Genomic DNA, 27,987 nt, shown 5'->3' with positions numbered 1-27,987 from the left:
GTTTTCCTCATATGGATCTTATATTGATTAACTTTCTAGATATATTTCTCAAACTATTTTTTTAATTCCACAAATATTTATTGAGTGCCTGTTATATTGTTCCAGGTACTTCTCCAAATTTTAAAGTAATGTATTTTGAGGCATTAATGAACTTTCCCAAATTAATGCAGTCATGGAGAGGAAATTATTCACAAAGCCAAGGACTCAGTTAACTAGTTTATGATTTGGTGTTCATTTTAATGCTGAATCATTGGTTAATCCACCCCGTATAAACAAAATTTTAACTCTTTGTATATTTATCAAAAGATTCTGTGCTTCAGAGCATATTTTGTAATTTCTTACTGAGCTTATTAATAAAAAGTATGTTTTCTTAATTTATGGACAAAAATCCTTGTCACACTGTCACACTGTAGTCAAAGAAAACTAGATTTAACCAACATGGTTTAATTATGAAGAAAAAACACAATAAGCAAATTATGAGACCTTGTCTTATATTTTCGTGAATAATGACAGTATCCTTACAGTTATTTTCCTGATGTGTGTGAGGTCATCACTGTTTGTGCAGAAACAAAGATCTGAAATGACATATACCATCAATTAACTTTAATACAAAACTTTTAATTTGGCTAGTAAGGTAACACCTATTTATTTTTTAAGTTGGAAAATGCAGAAAAGAGGAAAATTAATTAAATCACTCATAGTCCCATTTTCCAGTCACAGTTGTTTTTTACATTTTGGTGTGTTTTTATTTAATTGCTTTGCTATACTTAAAAAATCAAACTGTAAAGTAAAATTTATATACATGTGTATATATACACACACACACACGTATATGTATACTGTCCTGTGATTTGAATATTGTGAACATGTATGAAGTAGACATGTTTTACGTAGCTATCATTTTGAAATAGGACTTTTAATTTGCTTCTAATTCATCACTGTAAAGTAATGACATAGAGGACGACTTTGTACATAAAAGTTCTCTATATTTTAAATTATTTTCCTAAGATAAGGGTTATTTATTGTAAAAATAGTTCCAACCATTCAGAACTCTGAAAAGTGAGGATGTTTCACTTATACCTTCTTGTTTCACCTCAGTGATAACTACTGTTAACAATTTACTATGTCTTTTGTAATTAAAAACTGTGCTCTACATACTATTTTTAATACTGTTTTATACCTTTTTAAAACTTAGCACTATATTGTGGATATTCCCCTTGTCAGTATGTACAGAGGTACCTTGACCTTTTAGATTGCTGCATACTTGTAATGCTTTTAACCATGGTGCTATTCACGGCATTTATTTAGCTTTAGGTTGTGAATTTTTTTTTCTATTACAAACGATTATTGCATATCTCTATGATGGTCATAATAGCTGAGGTTTATTGAGTATTTACTCAGTACCAGGTAAATCATAGTATCTCCTTTAATCCTCTTGTGTATGTTTGGGTAGGTGTGGATTTTTTCCCATGTCCTCATGTTTCTGTTCCTGTCCAGGGGGAGAGTAGAACTTTAGATCAAATTTCTTGCCTCTTAAGGAAGAATTATTACAGAGGAAAAAAAAAGGAAAAAAAAAGTCTTAACTCTTCTCCAGAGGAAGAATCGCCAATCTTAGTATGAGACACACACAGGAGTGTAGGTTTTATAGTTCCTTTTTTTACATTCTGGGCCCAGGACTAGCAGGCCAGTATGGTCAGTAACCTTAGACTGGCCTTTTAGAGGTAGATCTGGCCATTCTCCTAGTTTGTGATTCCTACAGTTGAGATGAGACCTTGTTGGAAAGTGAGCTGTCTGTCCTGGAAACCTAGCTATCTCTCTTTCAGTAGGCAAGAGATTGGGTCTCTTGATTAGGTCTTTGTTGCATGAGTGTAGGTACCTTATGGGAGAAGGCAATGGCACCCCACTCCAGTACTCTTGCCTGGAAAATCCATGGACGGAGGAGCCTGGTAGGCTGCAGTCCATGGGGTCGCTAAGAGTCGGGCACAACGGAGCGACTTCACTTTCACTTTTCACTTTCATGCATTGGAGGAGGAAATGACAACCCGCTCCAGTGTTCTTGCCTGGAGAATCCCAGGGATGGGGGAGCCTGGTGGGCTGCCGTCTATGGGGTCACACAGAATCGGACATGACTGAAGCGACTTAGCAGCAGCAGCAGCAGGTACCTTATATCCAAACTATGTTTTGTAGTTTGAACATTTATACTATCTTTTCAATGGGAATTATTGGAGATTGCCCAACCATTAAAAAAACCAGACTGTTATTTCTCAACTTCACTGAGGTATAACCTCTGCACAATAAAATCTGATCAAGACATAGAACTATCTCAAAAAATTACTTCTTGCTTTTTTGCTGTCCATTTCACCCCCATCCCAGTTGATCACTGATTCTGTGTGTATATGGTTATTCTAGATTAATTTTGCCTTTTCTGAGATTTCATCTGATTATAAGATGAGGCTTAAATAACTTAAGCACCTGGCTTTACTCAGCGTTATGTTTTGAGGTTTACACATGCCGTTACCTATATCAGGACGTGGTTTCTTTTTAATTGCTGGGTGGTGTCCATTGTATGCCTGTGCAACAGTTTGTTTATCCATCGACTGTTGGCAGATCTTTGTGTTGTTTCCATTTTTGATTTATGAATAAAGTTGCTGTGGACATTTGTGTACAAGTCATCGTTTTCATTTCTCTTGATTTAAAACCTAGGGATAGATCTGCTGGGGCACACTGGCCTTTTAAGAAACTGCCTCACACCTTTGCCAGTATTTAGTGCTGTCAGCTTTTTACATTTTCCTTTGTGTGTTTGTGTGTGTTTCTTTTGAATACCAAAACGGGAAGTCTTTTCTTTTTTTTTCCAATATAATTTTGTAAAGGAATTGTAAGGCCTTACAGGATGTCAGGAGGTTCATCTGTGTGAATAGTTACTAGTCTGAGATGCATAATGTGAAGGGTATTCTTACAGGCTCTCCTCAAGATTACTATAGGACATACAAGTTTGACTTATTTCTACCTATCACTTTAGTCCTGCAGAACTTCAGAATTTTAATAGAAATTATTATTTCAGGAGTCATAGCAGAGTGATTCCGTAGGCCTGAAGACAGGTTATTACTGATGGCCTTTCTCTCACTGCTTTAGACTAGCAACGTCAAATAAAACTGTATGCAGTGATCCCTAATAGCCACGTGTGGCTCTCGAAATGTGACTAGTACACCTGAAGAACTGAGTTTTAAAATTTTAACTAGTTTTAATTTTAATAACGTGTCTAGTGGTTATTTTATTGCACAGTACATTTCTAAAATGTTATTTTTCAGGAAACACATAGTTGAGCGAGACTTGTTAGTTGAGCTGTCTCTGGAGCAGGTTCATATAGGTTGTCCTACTTCCCTTTCCTGTGGAGGAATTTGTGTCTCTGGAGACATGTAACCTAGGCCTGAAGCACCACAGAGAAGACCAGTGGATTCATGAGTGTTGCAGTTATTTGTAATGAGGTCTTTTAATTAGGTACTGCACGCTTTGTTTTTGTTTTTTTTAATTTTGCCCTACTAATTCTTCAGTAAAAAATAAAGCATATACTTAAAAATCTAATTTTTAAAGTGAACCTTTGAATGAAAGTATGTTATTTAAATTTGAAAAACGGCAGTGTTGTCCAGAGGAGTCCTGGTTACACCCCTCTCCCATTTTTTTGGGGGATGAGAAGAAGCCAGTTCTCTTCCTATACTTTAAAGGCTCTCACATAAGTAATGATGTAATTAGTTAGTCACTCAGTTGTGTCCACTCTCTGCGACTTGATGGACTGTAGCCCTCCAGGCTCCTCTGTCCATGGAATTCTCCAGGCAAGAGTATTGGCATGAGTTGCGTGCCCTTCTCTAGAGGATCTTCCTGATGCAGGGATTGAACCTGGGTCCCATGCATTGCAGGCAGATTCTTTACCATCTGAGCCACCAGGGAAGCTCAATGATACAATTACTTCTGCTAAAGTTTCCTTTAAAGGTTTGTTGAGATTTTCATACTTTTGAGAAGCAATGAATTAATTTTTTACATTTCAAGTTATTAAGGAAAACATTTTATAGTCTTTAGACAGTTAATTGTTCTAGTAACTCAAATAGTTAAACCTATAACTAAAATTTCCTGTCAGTTTCAATCTGTTCATTTCATAGTAGTTATGTGGACATTGTGGCTGGGCTTTTGTCATTGTTTCCTAGAGGCAAGGTCAGTATTAGAAAAACTGTGGAATTTTCCTTTGCCATTATTGTGATAAGTAAACAGCATTTATTTATAGGGACTTAGATTCTGATGAGAAAATGAGATATTCTGCTTGGCTTGCCATAAAAACACAGATGCTTCTAGATTCCAGTAGGGAGGCCTTTTGCTCATAGCATCTGTTTCAGTTACCCAGCCAGATGACTTCTACAGACTTTTTCGCTCTTTTAAAGGACACCAAATCTTTGACAAGAAAGCAAGTTCACAAAGGAAAAGGTTAAGTTAGCCTTTTGTAAATTTTTAAATAACTTTGGGTGTATCGATTCTGTGTTAGCTAAATTGTATCACTTCCTAAATAACCTTGAAATGTCCTTTGCATCCATGTTCTTTGAATTGTTTATTTTGCTGTTGAGGTAGATTGTATTGATCCATAAGTTCTTCTGTTCAACAAATGTTTGATGAGCGCTGACTGTATCCAGGCCCTGTCTTAGCCTTGAGAACCGTAGACATGAACAGGGTACAGTCTCAGTCCTTGAGAGTCTTATGTCTTTCATGCAGTATAAACAGACAGTGAAAATATTCTTCCATTTGACATTTGTTACAGACAGTGAAAATATTCTTCCATTTGACATTTGTCTTTTCAGGAGGGGAAGGTGTTTAGGAAGGTCTTCTAGAATATGTAATTCCTGAGCTGAGAAATTGTGGGACGAGTAGGTGTTGACTAGGCAAGGGGCTTGGAGTTAGGGAAGAGAGGAGAATGTAAGAGAAAGAAGCTTTTGTAGGTGAGAGAGACCCCCGGGGTGAGTGGGAAGCAAGGTCTGCACATTTGGTCAGGTGGCTGGTCAAACTGTGACTGTGGGCAGAACTACTGTCTCATTCGGAAAGCAGACTTGTGACCTGAACCTTATTTGTGTCGTGTTCTAAATTATACCCCGAAGGATTATCCTGCAAACCCTTCAGGTGCACATGCCCCACTTTAGAGTCCATTGCTCTGAACGGCTGGGATAGCTGTGTTGAAACTAGCCTTCTAGTTTCAAACAAAAGCAAAGCAGAGTAATTTATTTCCCTCTATAAATTTGTATTTGGAAGACAAATTTATGGAGAATCAGCTTTGGCTTGATGTTTGAAGAATGAGCACGTTAGTCATGAACAGACTACGAATGTCATATCTCACTAACTAGGAAACCCTAGAGGATGGAGGAAAGATTATTGGTTACATACCTTGTATGAAGGAATGTTTTTCTCATTGCTGTTGGCCAAAAGGACAGTTAATTGCCATTTTATATTAAATATACCTGTAATTATTTTTGTTGGGAGATACTTGGAAGATAGCTTTTATTAGTCTATAGGAGATAAGGTTCATACTACTTGGAATCTCTTATGAAGAAATGCTTTTTCATGATACACTTTATCAAATTTATATCATCGCATTTTTATCAGTCAGAATCTTTTATTTTTTGAAGAAATGGAAAACCCAACCCAAGTAAGCTTGAAGGAAAGGGGACTTATTGACTCAGCCAACTTTCAGAACTGGTCTCCAGGGCTTTAACTTCTTTGTCATGTCTGAGTTTCAAGGTATCTGTCTTTCTCACCTTTGCTTTCTCTGGGATAGTTTTATTCTTTCAGAGCAGAAAGTCCTTCTTCATGTGGTAGTGATATAAGGGAGAGTACCTGTCTTCTCGCACCTGTCTATGTAAAATCCTATGGATGGATTAGGACTCTGATGATGGCCTGTGTGCTGTGATTGGCAGGCCCACAGGAGCGCATGGAATGGGAAAGGAACAGTTTCTGAAAGGCAGGATTTGCTATTACCACAGAGGAAGGGGTGCCAGGAGTCAAAAACATTGTGTTTATTACAAGTAATGGGAAATAGAGAACAGGAAGGCATAACATATTCTTTAAGGATATAAAAGGTGATTTAATTTTGTTTTCCTAATCATTCTTATAGAGTATGCAAGCTGCAAGATGTCCTACAGATGAATTATCTTTAACTAACTGTGCAGTTGTGAATGAAAAGGATTTCCAGTCTGGCCAGTGAGTATCTGACTTCATTTTCTTCTTACCTGCAAAGTGGTATTTTAGAAACTTGTCAAGAGTTTTTGGTTTTTTTTTTGGAAACCTTGGAGTGTAAGTTTTTAAATTCCTCTTGCTGAATTGGAAAATGGAAGAGATGAAAAAGAGTTGTATATTTACTGCATCAAATTTTGGTAAATATAGTGTTTTCTAAGTCATGCATAATTTTTTATATGTAACTTTATTTTTCCATTGGTTTTCTTAGCAGAGCTAAGCATACTGGTTATATGACTCATTATATAGCGTAGTCATTAGGTTTTTGGCTCTGGAGCAGATGGTCTGCGTTTGGATCCTGGCTCTGCCTATTACAAACTGGGTGACTGTGGGTAGGTTATTTACCCTGACTGTGCCTCAGTGTGTCGACCTGTATAATGGGGATGACGACACCATCTTCCTCAGGGTATGTGTGAATATTGAGTTGCACAAATAAATCACTTAGAACAGTGCCTACCACATTAGTAGGTCCTTAACAAATATTAGCTGTTTGGTCATTGTTACTCTGACAACCCAAGAGACAAGAAAATTGGAAGATGATCAACTGTAGAATCTTAACAAGCATTTTTCATGGTCATTTAAAAAAATACACATATTTATTTTTTAATTGAAAGTTAATTGCTTTTCAGAATTTTGTTATTTTCTGTCATACAACATGATTCATTGTCATTTATTTCAGTTCATTCACATCACCCACTGCCCAAACTTCTAAATACCATGCTACCAAGTTCAGTGCCATCCACAGTGCTTCTAAGGTTGGTAGAAATAAGGACATGAAGGGGCAGTACCAGAAGGCAGGCTAGGGAAATGAGGAAGGAAGTGGGATTTTAGCTGAGCCTTTTTCTGTTTTTAAAACTATCTTCGAAATACATGAGTCTCACAGAATTAGAATTGCTGTTTGTGGTTTTTGTCCTCAGAGTAGAGGGCTACATTACGTGATAGTATTACCATTCTTTCCAGTCCTAAAAGTTCTGTGATGCAAAACTTTCTACATATAAACTGGACTATATATTATATATAATCAGTGTGAGAATTTGCTTATGGAATTCTTTTACATGTCAAGTGTTTACTACACATGATGGGGTTACTTAAAATATAGTGGCTATAAGGAACTTGTGTCCTACTGACAAAATGATATGTATAGAAATGTTAGCCATTAATATTTTTTAAAATTATAGTATTCTAATAAAAAAAGATAGTGTTGCTGTAACAAGAGTTTGAAGCTTCTGTCTCCTACACAGTCTTCTGAGTTTCTTGGTATAGGAGATTTATCATAAGATAACTATATTTCATCTGTTTACTTGCTGTGTTTACTTCTGAGCAGGGTGAATTAGAACAAAATGCTTTGAAATAGTAAATATTGATATCTATATGAAAGCTGATATATTTCATGAAAATTTTTCATTTTTACCACCTTTTAAATTTTATAGGCTGTTATTCTTTCAACCTGTTGTGGAAATCTGCAAAGAGATTTAAGGAATAGTCCTAAAAACTTTTTTTGGACTGCCATATCCATGGCTCTTCTATCTCTGGTTCTTGTTCCTTTAGTCTAGTTAGTGTGTGAAATAATTCTCAGGAGAGGAAATTCATCTAATTTTTACTTAGCATCAAGTAAATCAGTGCCTTCAATTTTATGTAAACTGGAAATGTAATGAGGTTGATGTTTTGAACGGCATGTACTCTCTTGAACTTGGTCTTGATTCTGCTTGATGTCTGTTTGGCCCAAGGTGGTCCTTACACCTAGAAAACATTGTGAATTGCTGACAATTTGTGGTCCTATTTCTTCAGGACTCATATAATGCCATGCTTTCACTTGGTCCTCATCAAGCATCATCTGTTGGAAATGAGCATATTAGAGTTGATGTTCTTTATTTCCTTTGACATGGAGTGTTGACTGTGTTTCTGTCTTGTAGGCACGTGATTGTGAGGACCTCCCCCAACCACAGGTACACATTTACACTGAGGACACACCCATCTGTGGTTCCAGGGAGCATTGCATTCAGCTTACCTCAGGTAACTAGGAAGTGAATTTATTCTCCTCTAATCTTGAAAGTTGTAGAAGAATCAATTCATTTAAAGCAAGCTGTATCACCCTGTAGTGGTATTGATTCATATTGATGAAAACGATCTAGGTGTTATATAAGGAATTTAAAGATACGTTCTTAATTGCCAATTTTTACTGTATCTGTATTTTATTGCCTTGATTTTTTTCCCCTAATTAAAAAAAATAATTCTGCAGTGATATCAGTTAGCTATCAGTGTCAAGTTATTTTAATGTTAGCTCTCAGGGTAATAGAGAATATATAAAAATAGCACTTACATCTAAAATTGACATCTAATAATAGCGTTTTTAAATACAATGATGTTAGACTAAAGAACATGATATGAGTAGGGCTTCCCTGATGGCTCAGTGATAAAGAATCTGCCTTCAGTGCAGGAGACACAGGAGCATGTGGGTTCGATCCCTGAGTCAGGAAGATCCCCTGGAGAAGGAAATGGGAACCCACGCCAGTATTCTTGCCTGGAGAATCCCATGGACAGAGGAGCCTGACTGGCTACATTCCAAACAGTCAAGTCGAACATGCCTGAGTGACTAAGCACAGTTGTTATATCAAATTACAGCCTAACTTGCTGGGCTTCCATAATAAGTGGAAGGATTATGATTAAATTTATAGCTGTTGGTAGATTCTGTGGAGGAGAAATTGCCTAACACTCTTGCAGGCACATAATATGTAATATAGGAGCATCGGAAGTACTAGTCTGTGTCCTTTCCTCCCTTGTCATCTTACTCAGGCTGCTGATCCTTAGTCCTAAACAGTGCAAATGCAACCCATACCTCCTGTACTATGCCAATTGATTGCTGCCCTCCCACCTCTGGAGGTTTAGGGAAAGAGATCAAAAGGAGAATTAACTCCTTAAGGAACTATTAAAGATCTCTTGAATTCCTCACATGTTATGGGAAATCTTCATTGCTATTCCCTTTCCCCCTTTTGAATGCCTCTGCAGTATCAGGACTGCTTTTTGCATTTGTTTATATAGATCAAAGGTTTGGAATGTTCTAGAGCTTACCAGCTTTCTCAGAGCTAAATTTGGGACTCAGCTGGCCAGAAATGGGATTTCTAACCATTTTTCCTTGTCTGTCTGCTTTAAAAAAATTTTCCCCAACATTTACTACAAACCAAGTACTACTCTTAAGTGCTTTTGCATGTGTTCCTTCATTGAATTCTGTCAACAATCCCAGATGATGGATAGTATTCTTATCATCCTTGAGGCTATCTCTGGGTGTAGAGCCTAAATGTGGCTGCTTTGTGACCCCAAATCTGGGCTCAACCAGTGTGCCTCTGCGTTTCCGGTTGGCCGAAAGTGGAATGGAGTATGACAGAAGAGAGAAGTGAAGGGTGGAGAGGAAGTGAGAAAGCTGGGAGGGAGAGCACTTGTTGCATGGATTCAAAACGCAGCATCTTCTTAACCCCTCACCACCACAAAGTTCACGAAGTTCAGATGAGTAGACAAACTTGTTTTTCAGCCAAAGATTATTTTTCTCACTGTTCTTTGAAGTGTTGTCAGGAAGTACTCATTTTGAATCTATATCAAGCCAGTCCTGAATTCCTGCCTGAACACAATCTGTCCTGCCTCTGTATATTCTTGCCATTGTAACCAGTCGGTACCTAGGGAGAAGCTAAAAGCCTTGTCACAAATGCCTGACGCTTCTTTGGCTAGTACACAAAGAGTAGTCATGACCATCTAATGATTTGAATCCCTGCTTGGTTTCATTATTGTCTATCTGATGAGTTCTGATTTATTTTTCATGAATTGAACATCTTTCTTTTTGTGCTACTGTATCAAACAGTATAACTGTCCACAGTACATTTAGAATCTGAAATGTCTGATACTCCGAAGGCCTTCAGGAGCGTTAAAATATTATGCAAAGGAGCATCCTACTCAGTGGTGCCGGCTTTACTGTAAAAAGGCAAACTTTCTACGTTTTGAGGACAGATATTCAGGTATAAATAAACTCTAGCATATGTTTGCTAGGGCGGCTGTAACAAAGTACCACAAACTAGGTGGCTTAAAATAACAGAAATTTATTCTCCCACAGTTCTGGAGGCAGAAGTCTGAAATCAAGGTGTCAGCAGGGCTGTGTTCTCTCTGAAGGCACTAGGAAAAAATCTGTTCCATGCTTAGCTTCTGGTGTAGCAGACAGTCTTTGATGTTCATTGACTGGTGGCTGTGTCACTTTAGTCCCTGCCTTCACTGTCCCATGACTTTTTCCCCATTTGACTGTGTCTCTCTTTTCTTATAAGGAAGCCATATTGGCTTAGAGTCTATCTTAATTCATTGTGACCTCATCATACCTTGATATCATCTGCAGAGACCCTGTTTCCAAATGCTGTCACATTCATTGGAGCTGGGGGCTAAGGCTTTAATGTATCTTTTTTGTGGGACACGGTTCAACACTTAACAGCCATGGTTTAGTCTTGGAATGTGTACATGAAATTCACAGAAATCCAGTTTTCCTCGTTTCTCTAATTTTGATGTGGTATTAAGTGTCTTTTTTTCCCCCCTCTCTTTTGTTTTACAGCGAAAATGGGCTGGACTTTCTATTGGACAAGAAATAGAAGGTAGGTATATTTTTTAGCTATCTGAGGTAGATTCTCTTTACAATTTTCTCGTAGAGATCTGTGCAGCTTTCTTTTCATCCATGTTACAGTTAGGTGTATGAGAATGGAAAGTAAGTAGTTAGTACTCTGTCTACTTGTTATATGTCTGGGTATTCCTGGGAAAGGAACAGCCACATATTCATAGCTCACAGAAAAGGTACAAGGTAAATTTTTGCACAAATTACCTTTAAGAGCACTGTGTAAAAGTGCTGAGACAGAACAGGAGTGGAGGAATTGATTGGAGACTGGATAATTAGCCAGAGAAATCTTTCCAGCACTGGAGTTTTGAGCATGATTATGAAGTAGGAGAAAAGCATGACATGATAGTGACAAGGAACAAAGGCTCTTCAGATGAGAAATAAAACAAAAGGCACTGGGATGGGAGCAAGCAAATTATAGGCATCGCTCATAAGTGTGTTTGGTTGAAAGGTTTTGCCTGAATGGGTTGTATTAAGTGATGAGAGGTGGAGTACGCAGTTAGTGGGCGGCCTGGAAATACATACTGAAATTTTTGGATTTTACACAAACACACTTAAAAGTCTTGAATAAGCCCATCAAAATCCTACCTTTAGAAAAGAATTCTAATGTCATTGTGGAGTATATAGCAAGGAGTGGGAAGAATACAGGAGTGAAGGACAATTGCTGGGAGGTTATTTGACTTGCCTGGAATTAAGCTGAATAGGACTTTGTGAAATTATGGCTATGGAAAAAATTTTTAAAAGTTGAAATTATGTTAAAGAGGAATAATTGGTATTACATGGTGATTCCATTTTACTGTATACTGAGATGTATTTTCTAATGTCTTTGCTTAAAAAGATAAATCAGGTTTAGGGTAAGGAGAAGAAAGGGTAGCAGTACTTAAGAAAACTGTGGACTTTTAAAATGTGTTATAAAGTCATCATAGTTCATTAGGGAAGGATATGGAAAGCAATTTATGACTTAAGGGAAAAAAAAAGACTAAGCCACTTGTGGTTTATAAACCAAAGAGCTAAGTGAAAACTGGCATTGTTTCTTAGTCATTGTGGCAAAGTTGGGGAAATGAAGTGTGAAGTGTTTTTTAAGACCTAAAAAAATTCATATTATGGAAAGGTTACAAAAACAATACAGAGATATCTTCTAAAAGATACCATTTGACTCTAATCTATACAGTAGTTAATCTTTATATTCTGCCTTCCTCTTTCTCCTCTCATTTTGTAATTAATTGCTTCCTTTTTTTTTTCAAGTTTTAAGTCTTTTTTTTTTTTAGTGGAAGAAGCAACTTTTTAAAAGTTGAGATATAATTGACATATTACATTATATTAGTTTCAAGTATGCATGACTGCTAAGTCACTTCAGTCCTGTCCGACTCCATGCAACCCTATGGACTGTAGCCTGCCAGGCTCCTCTGTCCATGGGGATTCTCCAGGCAAGAATACTGGAGTGGGTTGCCCTGCCCCCCCTCTAGGGGATCTTCCAGATCCAGGGATCAAACCCTCGTCTCTTGTGTCTCCTGCACTGGCAGTCAGGTTCTTTACCACTAGCACCACCCTGATGCTGGGAAAGATTGAAGGCAGGAGGAGAAGGGGACAACAGAGGATGAGATGGTTGGATGGCATCACCGACTCGATGGACATGAGTTTGAGCAAGCTCTAGGAGTTGGTGAAGGACAGGGAAGCCTGGCGTGCTGCAGTCCATGGGGTTACAAAGAGTCGGACACAACTGAGCGACTGAACTGAACCACCTGACATAATGATTTGATATTTATATACATTGTGAAATGCTTACCACAATAAATCTAGTTAACATCTGTCACAAGATTTTTTTTCTTGTGATAACAACTCGTAAGGTCTACTCTATTAGCAACATTCAAGTGTGCAATACAGTATTACTAACTATAGTCACCATGATGTACATGTTGGTTCATTTCTTTCTCTGGTATTTATACACTGTGCTGTGCTATGCTCAGTTGCTTCAGTCGTGTTCAGCTCTTTGCGACCTCATGGACTGTAGCCCACCAGGCTCCTCTGCCCATGGGGATTCACTAGGCAAGAATACTGGAGTGGGTTGCCATGCCCTCCTCCAGGATTTACATGCTATTCTTCCACAAATGACCCCATATTTGTTTTAGTCTCAGTTCTACAATAAATCTCTTAAATGATCATGATCAGTCCTTTTGCCAGTTTCTACTTGGTTGGATAAAACCTATCCTCTAGTAGATTCTTCCAGGAAGTATATATGTGTATAGCGTTTCCTAAGTTCTTGGATATTCAAACTTTTTTCTTTTATATCTTTGATGCCTTTAAGGGAAACTTAGTTGGATATAAAATTTTTGGCTTTTCTTTCCTTGAATTTCTTGAAAATACTGTATCACATTGCCTTATTTTGTATCAAACTGTTGAGAAATCTGATGCCAGTCTTATTTTCTTACCTTTATAAATAATTTGATTTTTTTGCCTGGGAGCCCTGAGGGGTTTTCTGTCTTTAAATTCAAATATCCTTATTAGAATATTGCTTGGAATTGGCCATTCTGGGTCAACAACTCAGCTATACATTAATGTGTAGATTTAAATTTTGTCTGTTTCCAAAAGATTTTCTTAGGTTTTGGTTTAAAATATTAGTTCTGACTGAATTGTTTTGATTTTCTTCTCCAGGGCTCTAATTATATATGTATTTTAGGCCTTATCTCTCTTACATCTCAGCTGCTTTCTCTCTATTCTTTGTAAATGCTTTATTTTTATTGTCTTAGTTGTTTTCTTGTCTTCATTCACTGCCTCTTATTAAATATTAACTTGAATCTATTCTTCCATGGACACTTTGTAATATATTATTCACTTCTGAGTAATTTTGTTTTTCCTCGATTTCTTTCCTGTGTTTGATAAATTCATTGCATTTCTTTTATTAATATTTGTCTGTTTCTGTTCTTAGTTTTTAATCTTCTGACTTTAGGTGTTTTGTTATATGTCTAAGTACTTGTTTGAGGATACTTAATTTAGTTTAAAATGTTATGTATATTTTCTATTTCATAATTGATCTTTTTAGAGAAGACAGCTGAAATGCTGCAATACTTTGTTATTTGTTATGTTTTCTTTACAGAAACTTTGTGGAATTATTATTTTTTTTTGTTTCATATGATTTTGTAGGCAAAATTATTAGTGCAAGAGCATTCTTTCCTGTTAGTGTAGAGAAGGGCAGTTTCTTTAATAATGGTGAGGTGGGGTAGGTAGAAAGGTTGGTTGGTATAGCTTATTTCTGTTTGGTTTCTGTGTGATCCCTAATTTTCCTCTCTTCCTGTCTTCTTTCCTTTATTGCCATGTCTTGAAGGGCACCACCCTTTCTATTTCTGTCTGATTCTTCCCAGTGATTCTTTGATGTTACTACTTCCAGTTCTACTTACTTTCAGGTCCCTTCTGGGTACCTACCATCTTAGATTACCAAGTCCCAAACCTGTGTATAGTGTTTTGGCTTTTGCTATTACACTTTCTCTTTTGAGGGTGATTTTTGTTTGTATTTTCCCTATGTACTGCTTTCCCTTCTATTTTTCCACAGTGGGAGCTCTGTCTGATCTTGTTACATATTTCTCTATTTTCAAGTAATTTGAGTTTTGTGATATTCTGTGTCTCTTAGTAATGCTGACGGTGTGGACTGTGCGTAGCATTATTTGTTCTCCTTGCGGTTCCCACAGAGTTTTAGGAGGATGTGTGGGAATGTTCAGATTCACATTCAGATCCTCTGGATCCAAGCTTTTGGAGATATTCAAAGATACATTTACTTTAAACTGGTTGAAAGAAAGCAATTACTTAAAGCAGTTGCCTGGAACACATTATGAGCCTAGTCTGTAGTCAAGATGCCTGAGAAGAGAAGTTGGTGAAGTGGAAGGAGAGAGTATCCTCTTTCTCATTTAGGAACTTGGCAACTTACTGTTTGTTTGTTTGTTTTTTCTGAATCAGAAGGAACTTAAATATTGGGATTATCTTTATTTGGTCTTTTCTTTGTAGAAGTAGGATTAAAGATAAAATTTTTCGCCTAAGGGTGAAAATAAAGGAAATTAGATAAGATAACTGGTAGTGAATGTTGGAGAATTAGTGCTTTCTAAACTTGCCTCACAGAAACACCTGGGGAGTTCTGTTTTTTTGTTTGTTTGTTTGTTTGTTTTAAAGATTCTCAGGCCCCTCCCTTGGGGAGTCTAATTCATGAATCTGTGTTTTTAACAATCACCCTTAAGTAGTTGTTATCAGTCACATTTTTGGGAACATTGACATAAGTGATTCCCTTAACTGTCACCTCCTCACTTGAAAGCATAGCGTGAATTTCAGCTGAGACAGTGCAGGAGTTCGGCACCAAAGGGAAGTAGGTCAGTGCCTGAAGCCAGGGTTCCCTGTTTGTGGACACTGTCAGAGATAAAAATGAACACTTGTTAAATCTAATGAGAAGACCAATGTGTATGAGGCTTAGGTTTCTAATTTTCTTAAACTTACTTTTCTAAATATGAATGTTCTTAAGTTTTAATGCAGATAAATTCTGTTGTGAAAAAGAAAATTCAAGATGAAATGAAAAAATGTGTTTTGTGGCCTTAAATTGTGTTTAAAGCATTCTCCTGCTACCAGAAATGCTTACCTTGAATGTAAAATCAATTCTTTAAAAAGGCAAATCAAACAGACCTAATTGGCAGAATTATAAAACTTAAGTGTTCAGATGGGACTAAGGTGGAGTAAGCTTGAGGTAAGGAAGGGTTTGGGGGCCTGATTGTTGTCATGATGTAGCATAAAGGTACAAAGCTTTTTCAGTGTAAGTAGCTGCTGCTGCTGCTAAGTCGCTTCAGTCATGTCAAACTCTGTGCAACCCCATAGACAGCAGTCCACCAGGCTCCTCCATCCTTGGGATTCTCCAGGCAAGAACACTGGAGTGGGTTGCCATTTCCTTCTCCAATGCATGAGAATGGAAAGTGAAAGTGAAGTCGCTCAGTTGTGTCCGACTCTTAGCGACCCCATGGACTGCAGCCTACCAGGCTCCTCCGCCCATGGGATTTTCCAGGCAAGAAAACGAGTGGGTTGCCATTGTCTTCTCCGAGTGTAAGTAGAGGTGTAGACAAAGAGAGAATAGGAAGTTTGGTATGAAGGGGAGTGTTTATTCAAAGATTCTAAAACAGGAGTTCTGTCTGTAAGCAGAATTTTTTAGTCAGGTCAGTGATTTTAGTTCTCAGACTAAATCTTCTACAAGAATCATTTAGTTTTCTCTCTGGAAGTACCATGTTTTAAGTATTGCAGACTGATGTTCATTCAGTTAACACGTTTTTTTGAACCTGTCTTTGTAATGCCTGTTCAAAGCACTGGCTGTAACTTTTTGTTTATAAATTAATCTTTGATGTTAAATTACTATTGGTCATAAAATAAACATTCTTAACCTTTTGGCCCTTTGCTCCTTGTTGAAACCCTCAGGGCATCTGTCCCTTTGGGGGCTGATGATGGCGCTGACCATGGTGCTGCCTGTGAAACTGTCCATGGTACTGCCGTAGCATTTGAAATTGTAACAACTTAGTCTTTTCTGTTTAGGAACATTGACCTTAAATTAAGATGCATTTGAAAACTATAGTCGGTATTGATGATATTTTAATAACGTATTCAAGTTTCTTGGTATAAGAATGGTTCAAACACCTGTACATATCCATGCATATATGTATACACACACATGGTGATGCCATGAAATTGTTTTGGAGTCTTTAATGCACAAAATTGTGTTATACTGTGCAGCCCTTTCTGAATTATACTTTTTTCACTCAATATTATGTTTTAATGGACCATTCATCTTTATTAAATATATATCAGATTTTAATTTTAAGTGCTACACATTATTCTACATTATGACTATGCCACATTTTATTCATCATTTCCTGACTGATAAGCATTTTTAAAATGTTTGACTATTAGAAATAATGCTGCAATGAACCTCCCTGTAACTTTCTTTTTAGACACATGTTTAAGAGTCTTCTGGGGACAGACCCCTGGAAATGAGATTGTTGATCAACTTATTTATTTTCCATTAATAATTCATCCTATAAATATTTCTTATGGAGAAACAACTAAGCTCTCTTATGAAAATCACTCAGAATGTAATCTGTACTTCCTAGGAAGGACACAAAAATAACACAACATGCAGAAGTGGAGGCCAGAGAGTATTCTGAAACTCTCAGCTGAGATTTGAGCTTATATTTGATCTTCAGCAAATTTTCCAACCCTCCATCCTGGCTTTCTTTGTTATTTTGCTTTTGAAAACATATATCAAATATGTGTGTCCCCTTTATGATGGCAGACCAAAATACAAAAATATGATTAATCAAGCAATTTCATTCCAAGGATTTACAAAAAATCCTTGTACGTAACTCAATACTAGACTCAGCTAGTCTGTAAAATATAAGTTGAGAACAGAAATTGGGCATGAAAGGACCATAAAGGTTTATCTAGCCCAGTCTTATTTTATAGGTGTGACAAATCAAGGCACAGAAAGTTTTTTACATTTGTCCATTTACTAATAGATTGAAACGCAGTTTCCAGAGTCCCTTTGTTTTGCCTCTTTTGTTACTAGTATGGAAAGTATAGGTGTTTTGCTGCTGTTGTTTCATTTAAACAGTTCCTGAATATATTAAGCATCCTGCTAACACCATTGTTTGTTTGCTGTGCTTGGTCATGTCTGACTCTTTGCGACCCCATGGACTGTAGCCCACCAGGCTTCTCTGTCCTTGAAATTTCCCAGGCAAAAATGCTGGAGTGAGTTGCCATTTTCTCCTCCTTGGGATTTTCTCAGCCTAGGGATTGAACCCACATCTCTGGCATCTTCTGCATTAGCAGGCAGATTCTTTACCACTGAGTCACCTGGGAAGCCCACAGACGCTGTTAATACAAAAATGAGCTAAAGGTCTGGTCTTTGTCCTGTTATGCATGTAGAACTTACTGAGGTTCCCTGAAATCATAGGTGCTCAGTAAATATTTCTGTAGTATTAAAAAAAGAAATGTCAAAGTCTTGAGTTGCTCTGGAGGAAACCCCTCTAGGAAACATTTTTTTCTCAAAGGTTTTTTTGGTTTTGTTTTGGTTTTTGTTTTGGTCCTACACTATTAATTTGCTAAAGCAAGAGTCCACACACCTCTGACCTTAGCTCTTTCTTGTGTCAAGCAAAAGTCTTGTTTGGAAACAGCATGGTATGCCATCTCCACCAGGATTTCCCATTCTGTCACTTCATCCTCTGCCTAACGAGAAGGAGGAAGATGGAGAGGGTATATGGGGACAGCTGTAATTTCCCCAAAACAGTCAGGTGAGGGGTAAAAGTACAGGAGATTGCTATTTAGTATGTTCCAATTAAGTCAGGGGGAAGAACATCTCTAGTGGTTATTATTGTGTTTAAAAAATATCGGTGCCTTATGTATTCCTCCAATGAACGTCATGAAAAATCCCCCTTTGGTCACGTTCTAATTCATTTATGTGAAACTTTTAGTTACTTGAAGCACAGCAAGGATTTGGTGTCTCTGTGATTAAAAAAAAATGCTCCTTTGTTTCCTCCCCAGTGTCCTTATATACCTTTGACAAAGCCAAGCAGTGTATTGGCACGATGACCATCGAGATTGATTTCCTGCAGAAAAAAAGTATCGACTCCAACCCGTATGATACTGACAAGATGGCCGCAGAATTTATTCAGCAGTTCAACAACCAGGCATTCTCAGTGGGTCAACAGGTAGTTTTAAACTTTCTTTCATTTAGAGACATTCTAATCTCTGTACTTGTCCAAAATTAATTGTTTTTTAAAAGCTGAGAGGAGCTTTGCATATGAACAGCTATATCTAAGGTGAGTGATAAAAAGTGAGGGAAATATATTTGCTGAACCTCTAGCAGACTGTTTAGAAAAATTATAAATTAGGTTACAGTGTCATGTATAAGGACAGCAGCTTTTCTTTCTGTAAATTTGGGAACACTGTAGACATGTATTTCAAATTTCTTTTCTTGTCACGGGACATCTGTCTGGGGATGTCTTTCTGTTTTCCTGATGTATTTCTGTAGAAAAGTAATTCTTAACTTTTTTGGTTATGAGCTTCTTTGAGAATCTTAAGAAAATTACATGTAAATATATATTCAGTTTTTAATGGAGCTTTTGAAGCCCAGATTTTCTCTTCTTAAAAATAATATTGCTTATAAAGAAGATGAGGGTCATATATACAATGGAATATTACTGAGCCATAAAAAAGTGAAATAATGCCATTTGTAGCAACAGTGATGAACCTGGAGATTATCATATTGACTGAGTGAAGTGAATCAGATAGAGAAAAACATATCCTGTGATGTCACTCTTATGTGGAATTTAATTTTAAAAAAGAAGGGAACTTATATATAAAACAGAAAAGACTTACAGCTATTGAAAACAAACTTACGATTACCTAAAGGGCAACATTGGGGGAGGGATAAATCAGAAGCTTGGAGTGAACACACACACACACACACACACACACACACACACTCCCCCCCCAACAATGTTTAAAATAGATAACCAACACAGACCTACTGTATAGCACAGGGAACTGTACCCAATATTTTGTAATAATCAATATGAGAAAAGAATCTAAAATAAAATGAATATGTGTATAATTGAATCACTTGGCTGTACACCTGAAGCTAACGCAACAGGGTAAGTCAACTATAGTCCAATAGAATAAAAGAAAAAAGTGACCCTGTTTATTATTGCTCCCTTCTTTGGACTTCAGTTAGTACATTGTTTGGTCTCCTAAGAAGAAATTCTGTGTGCTTTTGTTTTTTTTTTTATTTTACCTAAAAAAATGTGTGAGTTCATAAATTATTTGTTTTTCTACATAAATAATCTCTCCTCTTTTGACCTTACCATTCCATTTGTCTCTTCTTCTGTGACTTTTCTGAATCATTAACTCCTTCCTCCTCCCATAGCTCCACAGCAGCTGTTCTCAAACTGTGGCCTTGAGGCCGTTTCAGGGGGTTTGTGAGGTCAAATCTAATACCAAAACATTTTTTAAAAAGGGTGTTATGTGCCCATTTCATCTTATTCTCTCACAAGTGGAGTTGTGCATAGTTACACTGCCTGCTGAGGCAAACATGAATGCTGAGTGGTCTTCCATTAAGCAAGAAATTAGAGATTTGCAGAAATGTCACAGTGCCACTCTTCTCACTTATGTTTTATACCTTGGGAAATTGAAATATTTTAAAATAAATTATAACTATGTTATTTATGTTAATATATAATATACTTAATTATTGTTTTTTTTTAATTAATAAATTTTCTTGTTCTAATTCTACAGTGAATATCAACAGATTATTACAATCCATATAAACAAAATTTGGGGGTTTAGGAATATAAAAGGATTCTGAGCCCCAAAAGTTTGAAAATTCCAGCTTTATTGTGTTCTGATCTCTCATGAGTTACATAGACTGTCCTTGTGTCTCTCCTGTGGGAAGGCCTGTAAAATGGAAGAAATGGCAGAAGGAGGGACCTGTGGAAATGAGTGGAGTGTATTACCTGGAAAGACGAGACTCGTAAGGATTTGGTTAACCCATATATCGTAATATCAAACTTTCACAATTGAAAACTTGAGTTACTGATAGACAGGAAAAGGACACAGAACACATATTATTGTTTTTAAGAGTACTGGAATTGGAATGAACCTCAGAGGTTATCTTGTCTAACCTCCTCATTTTGCACATGAGGAATTTTATTTAGGTCCAGAGACGACCTGTGAGCTGCCCTGTGTAGCTGAGACAAGAACCTGCTAGTCAGTTGATCCATTCATTAGCAAATACTTATTGAACACCTAGTACAAGTTCAGTAAATACTATTTTAGGCCCTGTAAATCTTTGGTGAATAAGACAGACACAGTTCCTACCTTTGTAGAGTTTCCTTTCTAGTTGGAAAAGACAGAAAATAAGAAAGAAATGCCATGTACTGTTAATGTCAGTCAAATGGGATGATGCACTAGAGATCCGCTGGGCTGCTTCTTGGAATTAGATGGATTGAGGCGGCTCCCCAGGGTGATAGGTAGCTGACAGTTTGTTGATTTACCTGCCCATTGCTTTTTGGGCTTCACCATAGTCCTTCTGGATTCCTACACTTTCTGATAGTTGTGCTCAAATTGCCTAACTAAAACTTCATTGTTTTTACCTTCTCTTTTAGCTTTTGTATTTTAATAGAAAATGCCTTGGTATTTGTAATAATTTAAAACCCAGTGACATGCAAACGTCTACAAACCCACGAAAGAAAATCCTCCATAATACAGAGAAGAAATAAGTATCTTAAATCATTCTTCTTAGTATTTATTCCCATTCTTGGTAGTTAGTAGTGGCAGGATGGACAGTCAGCCTTGTTTATTGTATTTTTGTTGTACCCCGGAACCTCAATGAGGGCCTAGCTTGTAGAAGGCACTTAATAAATATTTGGCGAGTGAACGAGCATTCAGAAGCTGTGTCTGCACTCGCATGGGAGGCACTTAGTGTTGATTGTAGAAAAGCATGATGTGGAGGCACACAACCCAGGCTTGCATCCCGGCACTGCCATTTGCTGTTACTCTAGGCCCCATTTAACTCCTCTCTGAATCTCAGCATCCTTACTGGTAAAGTAGGACTGATTTTTTGCAAGAGAGTTACTGAGTATTACAGAACATCCTGTAATGTTTGTTTGGCACACAGCAGACACTCAGTAAATGTTAGTTCCTTTGTTATGTGGGTAGTTTGCCTTGTGGAGAAGAGTGATATACAAGAGAAAGCTGCTTGCCTGCGTTTGAAAAACATTGGCGATTATGTGAAAATCAAACCATTATATCATACAGTGATTTTTTCCCCCCCGTCTTTTCTACATAGCTTGTATTTAGCTTCAATGAAAAGCTTTTTGGCTTACTGGTCAAAGACATTGAAGCCATGGATCCTAGTATCCTCAAGGGAGAGCCTGCAACTGGTAAAAGACAGAAGGTATGCTTTATTTCTGATAATCTGTATGATGTGCCTTGTACAAATTAATACAATTTTCCTAGCCATTCTCTCCCTCAGTGATTTCTTTTATATTCTGTACTCTTCTAAGATAGTAGGGAAAATTTGCCTTTAAAGCCAGCATAGTTATTAAAATACAGTATAAAACAGACTCATGTGAAGATCTAATAAGTAATTTGAAATAGCTGATAGTTTGAAAAATTTGCTTTGCTCATGGAGACTTCATTTCTCTTTTGTTTTTCACCTTGCTTTGAGAAGTCCAGAAATCTGCTGTAAGACTAACTACTAATTATTGTCTTTCTTTATAGATTGAAATAGGGCTGGTTGTTGGCAACAGTCAGGTTGCATTTGAAAAAGCAGAAAATTCATCACTCAATCTTATTGGTAAGATTTACAATTTTTAGAAGATTCTGAGGGACCATCTGTTAATAGTGGGCTTCCCTGGTGGTTCAGACAGTAAAGAACCTGCAGTGCAGGAGACCTGGATTCGATCCCTGGGTGGGGAAGATCCCCTGGAGGAGGGCCTGACAACCCACTCTAGCATTCTTACCTGGAGAATCCCCGTGGACAGAGGAGCCTGGTGGGCTACAGTCCTTGGGGTCGCAGAGAGTCAGACACGACTGAGCGACTAAGCACAGCACATCTGTTAACAATACGTGACTCAACTACAGTGATTAAACAGGGAGAGAGAACAGAGACACTTGCCTTGAAAAGGCCAATCACAGAATCATGGAGTATTTCCTATCTTTCAGATGTACTGATGTAGAAAAAATTTTAAACCTTCACTAAATCAGTTTTGTCCAATAGAAATATAATGTATGTCATTTTAAATTTCCTAGTAACCTCACTAAAAAAATAAAGGAAAAGATGGATAAAAATTAATTTTTAAACTTTTAATAAATATGTGCAGGCTGACAGAAGATTCATGAAAGATATTTCAGAAAGTTCCTGTATACACTTAACCAGCTTCCTGTGATGGTACCTCTTAAGTAACCATAGTACACTTTTCCAAAACTAGATTAACATGTTTCCATTGCTGCTAACTGTTTTAGAGACTTTATTTGGATTTTGTCAGTTTTTTCATCATGTCCTTTTTCTGTTCCAGGATCTAACTCGGAATTCCACATTGCATTTAGTGGTTTAGTCTCCATAGTCTTCTCCAGTGTCTGACAGTTCCTCAGACTTTCATTGTCTTTTCATGACCATGAGAGCTGGTCATGTATTTTGTAGAATGTCCCTCAGCTGGATGTGTGTTATATGTGATACTAGCATTATTTCCATTAGTGACTGGGTTAAACGATCAGTGTACAGGTAAAGAAAGTCTTTCCAGCAGATTCATAGTTCAGTCCTACTCTTGTACGTTAACCCCACTTTTATTATATTAAAATAATGCGGATTGGGCTCTAAAAATAGTAAGTCATCAGCATAATGATGCCATTAACTGTATTTACCTGTGTTGGTGTCTATCCCAGTACAAGGTAGAGGATTTGCAGTGGTTACACACTTATATCCAAAGTCATTTAAATTTGAATGCGTGTCCTTTTCTCGAGAGCCATAAATTATCATTCCTCTTTTATTGTTTTTCAACTGTAAAATATTTATTTCATGAAATATGAATAAGCGCTCAAAAACAGCTCACTCTAAAATTTAAAATATTTGATTATATCTTCATACTGTTTTATAGTTTGTTCTTTTTGCTTAACGTATTTCAAGCATCTTAATAAATATACTTCTACAATATTGTTTCTAAATGACTAATATATTGTTTTATGGCTTCCCTGGTGGCTAAAGAGTCCACCTACCAAGTAGGAGACTAAGGTTCGATCATAATTAGGATATATCATAATCTCCTGTTGTTGATCCAATATGTTTCTGGAGTGATTTCTTTGTATATTATATGGTATATTATTCCAAGAGAGTTGCATGACTTTTGTACAATGGAGGTAATTTCTAAGTGTGATGAATAGTTTTCCCCCACCATTGGAAAGTAAAATTGTACAATTTCGCCACAAGAGGGCAGTAGAGTTTAAGAAAAGTATTTTTGGTTACTTCGTAAAGGAAGTGTTAAGTCCACAAAACTAACCGTACAGTTAGCATCTAGGGTAAACTTTTTCTAATGTGACCTGTTATTCCCTAATTAAAAGCAAACTATAGTACTTTCTTTTTTTTGTTTATGTGGGCTGTACTAAGGCACTTTTATTCTTTGTGTTTGAGAGAGTTAATGTGGTTCTCTTGAGTTTCTTTAGGGGGCACTATGACATTTAAGTTAGATAATTTTCTTCTTTGTGAAAAAATTTGAAAACATGAATTTTGAAATCATCCAAGACTTTAGGATAATTTTAGATTATTGTGCAAATGAAGAAAAAGCAAATAAGACATTAAATTTCATACATCTTTTCAGGCTGAAGAGTTAAATTCCTGATTATATACTTAATTTAGATAAGTATATGTATTTTTAAATATTGCTTTAGGAGCCTTGAGGGACTGCTAGATTTCAGTTGCATGTCTGGCAACTAGTGTTTTCTTCATCAGATATGCACATGGTGTTTCTTCTAATCAACCAAGTTAGTTAACGTGGTTAGGAGTTAGAGGTCAATAAGACCAAGCTTCATGGATTGACTACACCATGAGTGACCCTAAATGGGGACCAGACAAACTAGCGAATATAACAAAACTCATCCTTCTTAAAAAATCAGCTAAGAAGGTGTTTTCATGTTTGATAGCTTTTCTTTATTCACTGAGGATGCCCAGGGAGTTCTGACTGTTTTTTTACGCTTAATGATGAAGTTCTTCTCTCACATTTGATTATCTTTGTTTGAAATAGGCAAAGCAAAAACCAAGGAAAATCGCCAGTCCATCATCAATCCTGACTGGAACTTTGAGAAAATGGGAATAGGAGGTCTGGACAAGGAGTTTTCAGATATTTTTCGACGAGCATTTGCTTCCAGAGTATTTCCTCCAGAGATTGTGGAACAGATGGGTGAGTTTTAAAAAGAAAAATTGGATAAAATCTTGTATTGTTTTTAAAAAATGGATGTGATAAAATCTGTTTTCAGTAATGTTTTGAAATTATTTTTCAGTCCTGACAAACTGTTTCTGTTTTCTTCCTCTTTTAAAAAAGCTTAAAAAAACTTTTAAAGTTTTAGGATTTTTAAAACTACATTTTAATTTTATGGGAAAATCATAATAATTGTGGTTGCTTGATTTAATTTATTTATCCAAGTATGTTTCTCTATAGGACATATTTAGAAATTTCATTATATTTATGAATTTTTAACAGGGCCTATTTAGAAATGTCATCTGACTCTAAAGATTCACTAAAGGTCAGATTTACTGTGCCGAATAGTCATTATCTATTAGACTATGGATACTGTTCTAATATTAGCTGTTGCTTTTTTTAAAAATTGTATTACCCAGTTAATACATCTTCATACCTGGTAAATGGATACTTGGCATGTTTTAAATTTATGCAAAAGGACAAATGCAGAATATACATAGGAATTTCCACATTGCATACAAAGAAATGCACTAGTCATTTATCACTTCTTTCTTGAAGGTTTATTTAATTTATCTATGTGTGAAATGGCTTTATTTGCCCTGGTGGAAATGCTGTCATGACTGTTTTCGTATGTATATCATACGTTGGATTGGAATGTTAGCTACAGAATATCTGAAGAAGGAATTTATACCATAACAGCTTCTGGCAGACTATTCGTGTTAAAAACTGTATCCAAAAAAACTGAAGGAATACAAATATATTACTCCCTTCACCTCCATCACTCTTTATCTTTAAATTGCTACTGGGAGATAAAAGTATATTCATCATGGTGGGGCTGAGAACTACTTTCTAGGCACTAAGTGCTCGGTTCTCTCAGCCTCCTGTTGTTGGTAGCTGTTCGGCCTAGTCGCTCACTCTGATAAGTTACACACAGCACACACCTGTTCACTGGCTAAAGGTCGAGCTTGAAATTGGATTAAGAGAAAATGACAGAGACCCTCATCACCTGAGTTTTATACACCTTGAAATGGCAATAAGATACTTTTTTTTATCTGAAAGACACAAAGGCCAAGTCCATAAAAAAACAGAATTTTAATTAGGAAAATAGTTAAAAATGTGATAGTTCACTACCTTGGTAAGGTGTATTTTGAGGCACAATAAATCCATAAAACTTTAAAGACATGGAAATATTGATTAAGTATGTTTGAGATATAAGATTCCAAATGTTCTAAGTTATTCTTGTGCAATATCTTTTTACATATTTTCAAGCCCGAGCCCCATACAGAGAGTATGATGATTGTGTCTTTGAACATGTAAACTCCCCCTGGTGGCTCAGCGGTAAAGAATCTGCCTGCCATGCAGGAGACGTGGGTTTGGTTCCTGGGTTGGGAAGATCCCCGGAGAAAGGAATGGCAACCCACTCCAGTATTCATGCCTGGGAAAGTCCATGGACAGAGAATCCTGGAGGGCTACAGTACATGGGGTCACAAGAGTCAATACAACTTAGCGAGTAAACCACCACCCCTCTACAGCCAACAAGTAGAAAAACAGCTGCTTCTATAAGTTATATCTTTTAACTATATTAAAATACTTTCTCAAGGTTTAAAAGCTTACGAACATTCAGATACTAGTTTCCTGTTTGTGCATTGTCCAAGCCTTGCTCATTAGGGCCTCTCTCTGAGGTTGAGAGAACAACCTGTAAAGAAGTAAACCCGTTTCTGTTGGTTTGTGACTCTGTCAGCTCTTGAAGAGTTTGAAATTAAAACAGATTTGGAATTTCTGAGTGACTTTAATCTGTTTCTGCAGTCCATACTGAAATTAGTTGAGTTGTACAGTATGCTTTTTGTTGTTAACGTGCTTTTTGACCAAGGACCTTGAATTTCAGGTTTGTTTGTTAGTACTACTACCCATTACATTTTTTATGGATTTATTTTTCTAATATTTCTATTGGTTTACTTAGGCATAAATGAGTTCTTTTTAAAAGCAATACTTCTTTATCTTTATGGCTTTTTGTTATCAAGAAGCATGTGTTGTCAATTTGACTTAAAAGAATAAATTGGGGTGGGAGGGAGGCTGAAAAGGGAGGGGATATATGCATATATATAGCTAATTTGCATTGTTATATAGCAGAAACTGACAACATTGTAAAACAGTTATGTTCCATTTTAAAAATAAATTTAAAAACCGGGTAGGGGGAAGGCAGTAAGTCTTAAGGTACCTTGGCTTTTGAGCTGAACTGAAAGACGTTTTTTTTTCTTTTTTCTGAATGAAGACTCTCAGTGTCCTTATGCTACTTCTTTAATGGTGAAATGGCTGAGAAAGAATTCTCTTGCTGTGCGTGTATCATTCCTTATCTTCCTATAGAGGCTTCTTTTCTCATTTGAATTTTGGAGAAATTACGTAGAAAAATTTCATTGCCTTCTGAGTACAATGTGGTTAGAAAGTTCTCATTAGGCTTTGATAAAGGCATATAGAAAGTACAAATTGCTACATTTAATTTAACATTACATGCATCTTGTTAATGTATATCCTGTGTTCTTTTACCCTGCCAAGTGGGAACAAAATTTGCTGATTTTTTCCTTCATTCTTTGTTAATGAAATAGTCAACCTGCATGGGATCTCACTGGACATGGATATGATTGGTTAAATCAATTCAAATGAAAAAAAAAAAATAAGGATTAGAAAAGAACAATTAATGTAGGTTATGAGACTGTTTTATTTAAACAGGGAACATTTTTATTTTGGCTTGAGACCAAATCATTGTCTTTACCATGGAGTCTAGAGTTACGTCTACTTTGTAAACAGGAATCTTAACTAAATGGATCTTCTTGCCTATATATCAAGGTTTCAAGTTCACAAAGTGATGAATTTAGAATTCTCTTCTGTCATTGTGTTTATAAGACTGATAATTATGCTTCTTGGTAATATAGTTCTTTCCTCTTGCCTGTAAAACTTCATGTTGCTTTTCAAAATTGCATATATAGTTTGATACATACAGAATTTTGCTGATGAGATACAAAGAGACTAAAGAATTAACCAGAGGCACACAATTACGCAGAAAAAAATAGGGATCAGATAATGTAATAGACATGAAATAAGGGT

General features: G+C 36.6%; 1 protein-coding gene across 2 annotated transcripts in view; it reads left to right on the top strand.

Moving 5' to 3' along the window:
• Window positions 1-27,987, top strand: part of NSF (N-ethylmaleimide sensitive factor, vesicle fusing ATPase) — a 148,157-nt gene that overhangs the window by 12,531 nt on the left and 107,639 nt on the right. For both annotated transcript variants that reach the window (XM_019981837.2, XM_070773671.1), the window contains exons 2-8: window positions 6,146-6,231; window positions 8,178-8,277; window positions 10,847-10,886; window positions 18,458-18,624; window positions 21,762-21,869; window positions 22,196-22,271; window positions 24,712-24,867. In XM_019981837.2, coding sequence (XP_019837396.1) covers window positions 6,146-6,231; window positions 8,178-8,277; window positions 10,847-10,886; window positions 18,458-18,624; window positions 21,762-21,869; window positions 22,196-22,271; window positions 24,712-24,867 — 733 coding nt within the window. The remainder of the gene's footprint in view (window positions 1-6,145; window positions 6,232-8,177; window positions 8,278-10,846; window positions 10,887-18,457; window positions 18,625-21,761; window positions 21,870-22,195; window positions 22,272-24,711; window positions 24,868-27,987) is intronic.

This window comes from Bos indicus, chromosome 19 (genome assembly GCF_029378745.1).
Source record: "Bos indicus isolate NIAB-ARS_2022 breed Sahiwal x Tharparkar chromosome 19, NIAB-ARS_B.indTharparkar_mat_pri_1.0, whole genome shotgun sequence".
Taxonomy (NCBI): Eukaryota; Metazoa; Chordata; class Mammalia; order Artiodactyla; family Bovidae; genus Bos; species Bos indicus.
Note: the sequence above shows the minus strand (reverse complement) of the source record. Positions and strands in the feature narration are given on the sequence as shown.